General features: G+C 41.3%; 1 protein-coding gene across 2 annotated transcripts in view; it reads right to left on the reverse strand.

Annotated features, from left to right (window-relative positions):
• The window catches only part of LOC106091536 (E3 ubiquitin-protein ligase RNF113A), a 274,959-nt gene extending 262,560 nt beyond the window's left edge, over nt 1-12,399 (reverse strand). For both annotated transcript variants that reach the window (XM_059362813.1, XM_059362812.1), the window contains exons 1-3: nt 12,215-12,399; nt 11,443-12,157; nt 11,219-11,373 (exon numbers count right to left, since the gene is read on the reverse strand). In XM_059362813.1, the coding sequence (XP_059218796.1) occupies nt 11,219-11,373; nt 11,443-12,157; nt 12,215-12,314 (970 nt within the window). In that variant the 5' untranslated portion in view covers nt 12,315-12,399. The remainder of the gene's footprint in view (nt 1-11,218; nt 11,374-11,442; nt 12,158-12,214) is intronic.
• Between the last annotated feature and the right edge of the window lie 334 nt (nt 12,400-12,733).

The following is a 12,733-nucleotide window of genomic DNA, read 5'->3' on the forward strand; positions in this document are numbered from 1 at the left end:
GATAAACTTTAGTAATGGCTACACCGAAAAAAATAACTAAAAGCTAAAAACTTTGTAAAAATGGGGAAGGGAAAATGTAACAAGTAAAAGCGTGCTAAGTTCGGCCGGGCCGAATCTTATATACCCTCCACCATGGATCGCATTTGTCGAGTTCTTTTCCCGGCATCTCTTCTTAGGCAAAAAACAAAGGATATAAGAAAAGATTTGCTCTGCTATTAGAGCGATATCAAGATATGGTCCAGTTTGGACCACAATTAAATTATATGTTGGAGACCTGTGTAAAATGTCATCCAATTCGAATAAGATTTGCGCCCTTTGGGGGCTCAAGAAGTAAAATAGAGAGATCGATTTATATGGGAGCTGTATCGGCCTATAGACCGATTCAGACCATAATAAACACGTATGTTAATGGTCATGAGAGAATTCGTCGTACAAAATTTCAGGCAAATCGGATAATAATTGCGACCTCGAGAGGCTCAAGAAGTCAAGATCCCAGATCGATTCATATGGCAGCTATATCAGGTTATGAACCGACTTGTACTTTATTTGACATAGTTGTTGAAAGTAACAAAAAAAGACGTCTTGCGAAATTTCAGCCAAATCGGATAGAAATTGCGCCCTCTAGAAGCTCAAGAAGTCAAGACCCAAGATCGGTTTATATGACAGCTATATAAGGTTATGAACCGATTTGAACCATACTTGGCACAGTTGTTGGATATCGTAACAAAACACGTCGTGCGAAATTTCATTCCAATCGGATAAGAATTGCGCACTCTACAGGCTCAAGAAGTCAAGACCCCAGATCGGTTTATATGGCAGCTATATCAGGTTATGGACCGATTTGAACCATACTTGGCACAGTTGTTGGATATCGTAACAAAACACGTCGTGCAAAATTTCATTCCAATTGGATAAGAATTGCGCACTCTAGAGGCTCAAGAAGTCAAGACCCCAGATCGGTTTATATGGCAGCTATATCAGGTTATGAACCGATTTGAACCATACTTGGCACAGTTGTTGGATATCATAACAAAACACGTCGTGCAAAATTTCATTCCAATCGGATAAGAATTGCGCACTCTACAGGCTCAGGAAGTCAAGACCCAAGATCGGTTTATATGGCAGCTATATCAGGTTATAAACCGATTTGAACCATACTTGGCACAGTTGTTGGATATAACAAAACACGTCGTGCAAAATTTCATCCCAATCGGATAAGAATTACGTACTCTAGAGGCTCAAGAAGTCAAGACCCAAGATCGGTTTATATGGCAGCTATATCAAAACATGGACCGATATGGCCCATTTACAATACCAACCGACCTACACTAATAAGAAGTATTTGTGCAAAATTTCAAGCGGCTAGCTTTACTCCTTCGGAAGTTAGCGTGCTTTCGACAGACAGACGGACGGACGGACATGGCTAGATCGACATAAAATTTCACGACGATCAAGAATATATATATATTTTATGGGGTCTCAGACGAATATTTCGTGTAGTTACAATCAGAATGACGAAATTAGTATACCCCCCATCTTATGGTGGAGGGTATACAAATTGAGAAGGGAAGGGAAAGGCGGTCTGCTCTAATGTTGACGACCCCCGCAAACGAACTTCCCTAATGTTTGGTGAATCTTCGCCAAGAATTTCCGAACCTATACAGAGAAAATGTGATGCAAAATATTGAGAATCAGTTAGGGTTCAAAACAAATTAATCTGAAGATACAGCGTCTCAAAGAGGTCAGCCAACGACCAGAGGACTGCCGAGGGCTTTGTTCTAACGAGGCAGAATGCATTGGATCTGTTATATAAGAGGTAAGAACAAGTCTAAGCCCAAGAAAGCAAAGATAGCCTACGAAGATTTATTGCAATGAAGATTGCAATCCCATGGCAGCCGGTTGTATGCACCGGATTGAACCGATGGAACCACTTATCGGCAACGGCTGCCGCCTCTGTGTACATGTTCGTCTTTTTTCGTCATGGGTGAGGAACATCCCGGAGTACCTTCTCCGCAGGCTTCTGGTCCGTGCCGAAATTGAAAAGGACCCCGGAAACCGGTTCTGTTTGGTTTGCCAGAACCGCCTCCATTATCGGTCGGTGTGGGTGAGATGTAACCGGTGCATGGAGTGGGTACAATTCCGAGCTTGCTCTGGCCTCACTTCACTACAGAAGTATTGACATACTGGTTATGTCGCAAGGTGGTGTGCGAACATAGCCAGCAGTAGGTCACAAGCGTCGTCGTCGTCGCCTTCTGCGTCCTCGTCGTCGGACTATGTGACCCACCGACCTCTCCTGTACGGCAATATACGCAACGGCAGCATCCCAGCCCAAATATTACCAGGCCAATGCCGGGAAGTGTATCCTTTTAGCAGCTAAACTGCAACGAACTCCGTGGCAAGATCGATGAGATTGTGGATTTCATAATTCGGAAAAACATATTGGTCGCTGCGATCCAGGAGACAAAGCTGACCAACACCTGCTGCTTGCACAGTTGTCACGGATACAATGTGCTACTTAAGGATCGCTCAAGGAATGCAGGTGGGGGATTGGCCTTCGTGATACATCATTCCGTGCAATATAGACCCATCTCGCCTGCGCCTGACGCTAGCGACCCCTACATGGAATGCATGGGGATAGCAGTCAGGTCCGGTACTGTCGAGATAGAGCTATACAACGTGTACATACCGCCGGTTGGTAGCTGTGTCCCGATTAATGGCCAAGCTTACAACCCCAACATAAGTAGATAACTATCTGGCCATAATCGTCTGGTTCTGGCATTCTCCCCTAGTTAACGACCAGCGTGGCATAGCTTTGGCAGAGCAGATTGAAAGCTCCACGTTTTGCACGGTGAATGAGGATGCCCCCATAAGGATAACGAGGAGGTGCCACAGCTCGCCAGTCATCTCCATTGCATCCCCTGATCTCCTGAGTGACGTATCCTGGCAAGCCGTCATCTCTTTGTGGTTAGACCACCTCCCCATAATTCTCACCATCGACCGACCACCCGACTTCATAACCTCTGAGCGCTGGACGTTTATCGACCATAAGAAGGCCGATTGGGCTGGCTTCAGAGAATATACCAATCGCCGCTTCAGTGAACTGCGAACGGATGTGCTAGTGGCCGAGAAGAAATTCCGAGGCATCATTAACGCAGCAGCCGCTCGCTTTATACCAGCCGGTCGAATACCTCAAGTGCGGCCCAAATTCCCGGCAGTGGTACTCGCAGACGAGCGTGATGGGATTCGTGGTATGGACCCCGCTTACCCCAGAATCAGCGAGCTGAATCTGGAAATAAACGGGGTAGTCAACGAACATAAACGGAATTTATGGGTGGGACGCTTGGAGCAATGTAACTAAGGCACCAGTGTTGGCAAACTGTGGTCTACTGTTAAGTCACTCTCGAACCACGGTAGACGGGATGACAGGACCTCCGTCACTTTTGGCGAAATAACGGGGACTGATACGAAGAAATGCGCCAGGTTGTTCAACCGTCAATTTATTGTGCATCCCGAGTGAGACAGGGCAAGGAGGAGAGCCATTCGCCGTATTCGTGGTCTCCGAGCCGATGAACAGCCATCACAATTTACCGTGGGCAAAGTTACGAATGTCATCCGTGGCGCCAAATCATCTAAGGCGTTGGGCCCCGACGGAATCTCTACATTGATGTTGAAGAATCTGGATTCACCTGGAGTTGAGTACCTTACTACTGTCCTCAACCTGTCTTTGAAGACTCTTATAGTTCCCGATGTCTGTAAAATGGGCAGAGCAGAGTGAAAATCATATGGGAGAGACGAGGTTTTTAATGAGAGGTAGTAGGAAGGATGGCTCTTGGTATCATTACGGTTCCTATATGACTACGGGGGCTCTTATTCAGATTTAATGCGGCAAGTGACTGCGCGTGTATGGCATTTTGGGAAGGTAATGAGACGTTTGGACATTTCCAATGACAATGCCCAGCTTTCCTGTCTAATAGACTATGGCACCTAGGAACGTATCCAATACCAGGCTTGAACCAACTTGGTAGCACAGAATGTGTTCATAAAAATATGAACACAATCTATACATTAGAATAATCTTAAGGGGGAGTAATAAAATATCTTAAGCATACTTTTCTTATCAAAATAGTTCAGGTCATTAGGATCATTTATCCCAACTCTTTCAATAGAGATTGTTTATCTCTTTACAGTTTATGGTTTCTTAATGCATATCTAATGTAGCCATAAAGTAAATGAGTTTACAAGCGATAATTGTTTAGGGTTTTCCTGCCGCGCATATGGAAGACGCTTAGGTAGTTTATGACCGGCTTATCACTTAAAAGGGACGCTGTAATTAGGTACTGTTGTTATTCGTCTAATAAGGAAGATAAGATTGTTCGCTTAGTGTAGTTTAAGAATTAGTTGGTAAGATAGTATATAAACAGGATTGAATGGCATAATAAATTAGATTTGAAGATACAACCAAACCGTACGGGTGTTTTCATTTCTCCTACTACAACATTGGTCCTTCGAGAGAAAGAGATCAGCGGCCGTAAAAAATATAGAAACAATATATTATAAATAAAACAGGAAAAGAAAAAGCCAAAAGGGCTGAACCAAGAATCATAAGAGCCAAGAATAAAGGCAACTACAAAACAAAAAAAATAAAAAAAAAAAACAGCGCTAAGAAAATATATATGTAAAAAAAATACAAATAGCCAAAAAAAAAGAAGGCAAAAACAAAAATTAAAAAAAAAAAAATATATCAAAAAAAAAAAAAAAAACAAAACCAATTAATAACAGCTAAAAGGCAAATACTAAAAAAAAAAAAAACAAATAATAAAAATGTCGGCAGATAGACATATTCTTTACAAAATTCAAAATAAAATCCTTAAGGAAATCATTGAGATTTCTGGAAAACTAAAGACGGAGAAGTTCAGAAAGGCTACATTGGAAAGTACGTCCAAGTCGCTAGAGAATAAAATGGAGGAAGCAAAGCTAAATAATTATAAATTAGAGCAACTTGGGCCGAATAGCGATGTCTACTTCAAGGACAACATCTGGGAGAGAATTGAGAGTTCCTATGAAAAATGCAAGGAACACATGCAACAAATTAGAGAGGAGCCCGAAAATGAGGAAACCGGAAGCGAAAAAGTGGAGCTTGCGCTACTGACAAATCCTACAACGACAACTGAGCACGAAAAGGGTGCAAGGAAAAAAGAGAACCAAGGAGCAGTAATGGAACAATTTCGGGCATTACAGGAAAACATGCTACTTCAATTTCAAACACAGCAGGAGCAACTGAAGAGACAGCAGGAGATATTTCAAAAGAAAATGGAGCAGATGCTACAAGAGCAATTATATGAGAAGAAGAGAGAAGTCACCCAGCAAGTAGAAGAGCGAGCAGCGTTGAAGGAATTGACCATAGCCACCCCACATACCAATAGTGAGAGAAAAAATGCAGTGCTGTCTCAATTCCGCAGAAGGATCATGAAGTTTTCCGATGCCATGGAAGCAGATATTTCTGGGGTCTCCATATATGCTCTAGAAAATATGAAGTCTATGTGGGAAAAACAATTCGACGACATCAAGCGGCTTCATTTGGAATTAACCACAGAACATGGAATGGAAGAAGTGGATGAAGAACTGGAAGACATAGAAGAAAAAATGAACACAAAAATACAAAATATAATTGTAAAGATGAGTGGCTTGAAAGAAGAATCACAGACTGTGGAATTAAAAAGGATAGAGATTCCATGCTTCAATGGAAATGTGGAGGATTGGAATTCCTTTCATGACCTGTTTAAGAAAATGGTAGATGGAAACTCTCAATTATCCGAAGTTCAAAAACTGTACTACCTAAAAACGAATTTAAGAGGAGATGCCTTCCGTTTAATTCAGCATCTGCAAGTCACAGACGCAAATTATAAAGCAGCATGGGAATTGCTGGAGAAGAGATATAATAATAAAAGAATTTTGTTCACGAAACTAGTGGACAAGATTCTGGATCACCCAAGTATAAACAGCCAAGTGGCGGTGGGTCTAAGAAAATTGCTAGACAGCGTGAATGAGAGTATTCATGCTTTAAAAGCAATGGATATTCCTTTAGACCATGCGGATCCAATTTTAGCCCGAATTATCATACGTAAACTCGATAAGGAGGGGCTTATTCAGTATGAGCAAAATGTAAAAAAATCTAAAGAGATTCAAAGACTGGCAGATGTGTTGGACTTTCTGGAACAGCAGTATCAAGCACTGGAGGCTTCAACAAGCAGAAAACAATTCGTACCAGGACTATTTAAGCCGCAGGATAGATCTGGAATGGCGGAAAAGAAGCAATGCCGATTCTGCAAGTTTAATGGGCATGATATTGTTGCTTGTAGGAAATTTGCGGCACAGTCATCGAACGAGAGATATAGTTGGGTAAAGACAGCGCAGTTATGCCTCAAATGTCTCAAACACGGGAAAGATAAGCGGTGTTTGAGTGATAGCAAATGTCAGAAGTGCGGATTGAGTCATAACACACTAATCCATTTGGAGAGAATCAGCAACACGAAGGCAATGACAACAAACTCAGCAACAAATGTTCTTCTGGCTACCGCCCAAGTTCGTGTAAAGTCTTTACATGGAGAATACGTAACATTAAGGGCTTTAATTGACCAAGGATCCCAAATAACATCGGTATCGGAAGACGCAGCGCAGCTACTACAACTACCAAAGACGAAGACGGAGGTGAAACTACGAGGTCTCGGAGAAACCATGGTGGGAATGGCAAAATCTAAAGTACTAATGGAAATAAGACCTAGATTTGTCAGCAACACTAAATTCAAAGTGGAAGCACTAGTCCTGCCGAAACTAGCATCAGCTCATCCAGATAATAGCTTCCAATACAATATTGGAAGATGGAAGAACATTAATCTGGCCGATCCAAACTTCAACAAATCTGAAAGAATCGATATGGTAATTGGGGCCGACCTTTTCCCACAAATATTGGAGGGAGGAGTTCGTCATGATGAAGCGATTGTGGCACAAAACACGAAGTTTGGCTGGATCCTGTCTGGAAAAATACTAATGAGGCCTGGAAAAGGTAGCGGAAGGTATGTTGCTACCACAACTATTGGGCGATTTTGGGAAATTGAGGAGATAGAAGACGAAGAAACGATCTTGGAAAATGAACAAGTAAAATGGCATTTTATTCCCCCGGCAGCTCCTCACTTCGGAGGAATATGGGAAGCAGCTGTTAAGTCAATGAAGCATCACCTGAAAAGAATTATTGGAGACACGAAGTTAACATATGAAGAAGTGAGCACAGTGCTGTCTCAGATTGAAGCGGTTCTAAATTCAAGGCCTTTACACGAACTCAGTAGCAGCACGGAAGATGTCGACACAATAACACCAGGCCACTTCTTAATTGGGCGACCATTGTTAGAAGCTCCGGCGAAAAGCGATGAAGGAGACTTGGGATGCGTTAACCGGTGGAAATTAATACAACGAATAAAAAATCATTTTTGGAGAAAGTGGAAGGAAGAATATTTAACATCCTTGCAAAATCGAACAAAATGGAGAAAGAAAGAGCGGAATTTAGAGGTTGGACAAATGGTGATACTACGAAATGAGGATACTCACCCAGCTCGGTGGCCACTAGCAAAAGTCACAGAAGTACATACGGGCAAAGATGGAGTGGTAAGAGTGGTGACGGTTAAGACACAAAGTGGGGAATTGAAGAGACCGGTCCATAAGTTATGCCCGCTAGAGCACGAAGATGAAAGATTGGAGGAGAAGAATATGGAAAACTTGCAGCGGAAAAATGCGCAGTTAAGCACGACTAGGCGATTACCAAGTATACTGGGAAATCCCACAATGATGATGATTATGTTGGTAAACATTTGTATGTTGATGCCGACTAAAGCTACGTTTGTGCACGAGCTGAACAGTTCCACGGCAATGTACTTGGATCCGATATCACAGACCCATATGTCATCATCTTCATGGAATATGGTCATATATTTCGAAATGCGAAGTTATTTGGATGCTTTGGAGCTTGCAGCAAGATTACTGGACAAATCAAAAGAAATATGTCCGAGACTCCAAACATTTCAAGATCAGTGCTGGTCAGTTATAAGGAACATGGAATACAAAATAAGTAAAATAAAGGCGAATAATCGTTTATTCATGAAAGAAGATAGACGCCAGAAAAGAGGAGCTCCATTGAAGTTCGTAGGCTCTTTTCAACATTGGGTTTTCGGAGTGATGGACGACGAAGATCGCGTGGCAATGGAAAACAACGTGAGAAACCTATTAGCGAACCAGCATGATCTTAAAGAACTAGAAAGGAAGCAGACATCTGTAGTTGATGCTACGGTCAATCTGCTAAAGAGAACGACAGATGAAGTCAATTCGCACTTTACGGAAATGAAGTGCAAAATTGAGAACATAAGCGCCACAATGAACGAGAATTATTACGTTTATAGAGAATCAATTCGGTTCTTTATAATCACCAAAGAAATACACGAGAGTATCACAGAATGTGACGAGGCGCAGAAAGAGGTCATCGACGTATTGTTGGAAGTGAACAATGGTCACTTTCACCCCGTGCTCATGAGTCCCAGTCAACTGCAGTCTGAGATAATAAGAATACGTAATGCTCTACCAGAGAAGTATGTTTTACCCGGTAAAAGCACTGGTGCAGAACTGAAGGAGGTGTTGCATTTAATGAGAGGTCATGGGATGTTTGTAGGCACTCAGTTGGTAATCGACTTGAAAATACCTCTTTTCAATAGGCAGTCATCGCAACTATACAGAGTTATTCCGATACCGTTTGAACGAAATAATGTCGTCATGATAGCGAGGACAAAGGCACCGTATATAGTGTACAATTTCGAATTGGATTCATTTCACTATCTAACGCAAGCCATGTTGAACGAGTGTAAAGGCACCTTGGATGATGAAATTGTTTGCGAAGAAAATTTTCCGTGGAGAGATGCGTCTACAAATGATTGCGAGTTAGCTCCTCTGAGGCCACACATAAACTTGAAGTGCACTTACGATGAAGTAGAAAACAGTCCATATTTTATACAGCTCAAACGCAAGGCAAACTGGTTATTCAAGATATTTGCTAACACAACAGCTCACGTGAAATGTTCGGACAAACAGCAAACCCTAATGGAGCTTCCACAGCAAGGTATTTTAGTCCTAGAGCCAGACTGTGCGGCAAGGATAGACCAAATCACATTGGTGGCGGTCCATCAGCAAAAGGATGAGATATCTTCCAAATTTCCCTCAGTTCTTTTGAAGGATGTGAGTCCGGCTGAAAGAGAAATCATAAAACCCCTTGGAAATGTACTGGTCAATCATCACGAAGAGATCAACCAACTGAAGAAGGTCGTGGACAATTTAAAGAAGGAAGGAATAAAATTAAGAGGCTTAGAGTTCCATCATTGGTCCGGTCATTTGGCATTTATTTTAGTTATAATAATATCAATAATTCTAATAATTCTATGCATAAGAGGAAAGATAAGGAAGAGGCGCATAGCTGCAATTCAGTTCCCAGGGGTGCCGACGGTCTAGAATGTTTATTTGCCGGCCGGGAGAATGTTCATAAAAATATGAACACAATCTATACATTAGAATAATCTTAAGGGGGAGTAATAAAATATCTTAAGCATACTTTTCTTATCAAAATAGTTCAGGTCATTAGGATCATTTATCCCAACTCTTTCAATAGAGATTGTTTATCTCTTTACAGTTTATGGTTTCTTACACTTTGCATTTAGAATTCGTCTGAAGCGGACGCTTCGGGATTCGATGCTTAGTCATCGTTATACACAGTACAGTTATAACTGTACATTGGTTTTAATTCTGTATTTTTAATACACGTGTTTTAATTTACAGTTGGTGGGGACACCAACTTCGGAAGTACAACCTGGCATATAGAGTCGTACTCTGCCATTTCGATTAAAGTCCAAAAAAAAAAAAAAAATGGTTTCTTAATGCATATCTAATGTAGCCATAAAGTAAATGAGTTTACAAGCGATAATTGTTTAGGGTTTTCCTGCCGCGCATATGGAAGACGCTTAGGTAGTTTATGACCGGCTTATCACTTAAAAGGGACGCTGTAATTAGGTACTGTTGTTATTCGTCTAATAAGGAAGATAAGATTGTTCGCTTAGTGTAGTTTAAGAATTAGTTGGTAAGATAGTATATAAACAGGATTGAATGGCATAATAAATTAGATTTGAAGATACAACCAAACCGTACGGGTGTTTTCATTTCTCCTACTACAACAGAATGGGAAACGCTCATTTTGTGAGACGAAGATTAAAGCCTTTTCTAAGGATGACACAAGACGCCTCGTTTGGTTCCAGGGCCATATTATAGTAAGGGCGACGAAAGGGCAGACTAATTGGCCATATAGGCCAGAGGCCTGTCATCGGTAAACTTGTGAATGCAACGCCTTTCGGGGCGACGTTGTCCGAGTTAAGGTAGCTGGAGAGGAACGAGCATGTAGCACAGTGAAACGGTCAGTGATCGGCGAAAATCATATGGAAGAGACGAGGCTATTAATGAGAGGAATTAGGAAGGGTGGCTTTTGATATTGTTACGGTTCCCATAGGACAACGGTTGCTCTTGTTCAGATTTGTTTCGGCAAGTGACTGCCTGTGTAGGGCATTTGGGGAAGATAATGGGACGTTGGAACATTTCCAATGCTAATTCCCAGTTTTCCCATCTAACAGCCTATAGCACTTCCCAACACCTTACACAGCCCCGCTATTGTAAGCCGATAGGCACCAACAGATATGGTGTTCAATGTTTGTCACGTTTCCTTTTTGACACTCTCATCCTGTTTTCATTTTAGCTACATATGTGAATAGAATGCGTTTCACAAGTCATGGGGTACAATAATTCGAACAACAAAAGACAAAATAGGATTTGTGTTTGGTTGCTTCCAGCATTTCCTATGTATGGTACAAGCAACACGTGTACCTGGTGGGCGATTGTGTGAAATATGCATTTCCTTATGGTAGGGACCAATGAAGCAAATGCAACAAGAAATACTGTACAAGTTATAAAGATATTAATAATTAGATAAAAGCAGAAATGACTTCCACTCCAGGGGACTTTTCTCATTTCATATTTTGAAAAAGTTTTCTTTCTTTCTTGTGTTCTTTTATTTTATTGTATCAAAAATTTTGCAATATCATGTTGATCATATCTTATTCGCTATCATCAGTTTCGCTATTACCTTTATCGCCTCCTTCATCAGGCATATTTTTAAGCCGAGCAATCAATTCTTTGGCTGGATTGAAAATACCATTGGTCTGCTGGGAGCATATAAAACAACGCTGCGATTTTTTGTACTGTTCTAAGGCACATTTTTCGCAAAAGTAATGCTTACATCTGCAAAGGAAAATGTATGCATGTTAGTTGCTCACATACATATACTACCATTGAACAATTCATACGTACTTGGTCACAACTGGATTAGCAAAACTTTGACGACATATGAAACACTTAAATGGCAAGGATTCTTCATCGGAATGTATCTCGTATTTACTATCATCCCCATCCGATTCACAATCACCCTTTTGCTGGGCAGCATGATCCAATTCCAATTCCCAGCCAGCTTTGTAGTCACTGCGATCATGTAAGAACTTACAACTATCACCAAAGCCACAATAGCCCGTCTCTTTGTAATCCTTACAAATATCCGGTTGATAATCCCAACGCACTGTTGCCCTTAAATGTGCTGGCGCTCGTATGGGACCTTTACGCACCATGCCAGAGCTGGCATTTCCAGCTGCAGTATCCTTTTTCTTGTAGTATTGGGCATAGTTATTAAGGCCACGATAGATTTTATCATCTTCCTTGCCTTCGAGTTCTTCATTGATCTGCACTGATTTTTGATGTATAGCCTGAGCATCACGGTCCCTTTCGGTGTCTATTTCCAATACGGAGGTGGCTCCTTGATCCTGCGGACCACTCGGCTGGGCAGTGCGTTTTGATTTATATGACACCATTACTTGTTTGTCATCATCGCTTTCTTCACTGCTGGAACTGTCTTTGTTGTTACGTTCACGCTTTGAGCTCAGGTGTTTGGTACTTTGAAAATTTGGATTGGTTCGTTTGCGCCTTTGTTCCACTCTAACTACTGAAGTCGTTTGTTCCTCGTCACTGCCGGCATCTGTTTCAAAATCATCTAAGTTAAGTTGCTGTACAGAATTGCTTATATTTGTATTACCTGACTCATTGCTGGACTCCTGTTTTTTACGAAAGGCAGGCTTTTTTATATTCCGCTTTTTAAAACCAAAATTAGAACCAGTAGCCACTTCCTCAGACATTTTATTGTTATATTCCCAAATGTTTACAAATGTTTTCTTTTTAAGCTGTACCACAAGCCAACCAACATATGTTTGTGTTTTGAAATGACGTTGATAGTGTTGCCACCTTTTAGTTTTGAATTTGTTAAAAACCCGGTTATTTTGGCTTGCCAAAATGGTTTTATGTAGGACGATCCATAACATAAATAAATTAATATATCTTGGGGCGAGCCAAGCAAAGTTGCACATAAAGCTTGATGGCCCACACATACATCCCCAAGATGCTTACTTATGGTGATTTCGATTGTGAAAAAAAGTGCAGCATTTTTTCGACATGTTGCACTGAGATCGAAATTTTGTGTTCGATTCTCCAAAAAAGTGTAACCCCACCACCGGGTAAATGTTCGTTTGTAATGGTGTTGCCCACTGAAAGTGAAAAA

Source organism: Stomoxys calcitrans, chromosome 2, assembly GCF_963082655.1.
Source record: "Stomoxys calcitrans chromosome 2, idStoCalc2.1, whole genome shotgun sequence".
Classification (NCBI taxonomy): Eukaryota; Metazoa; Arthropoda; class Insecta; order Diptera; family Muscidae; genus Stomoxys; species Stomoxys calcitrans.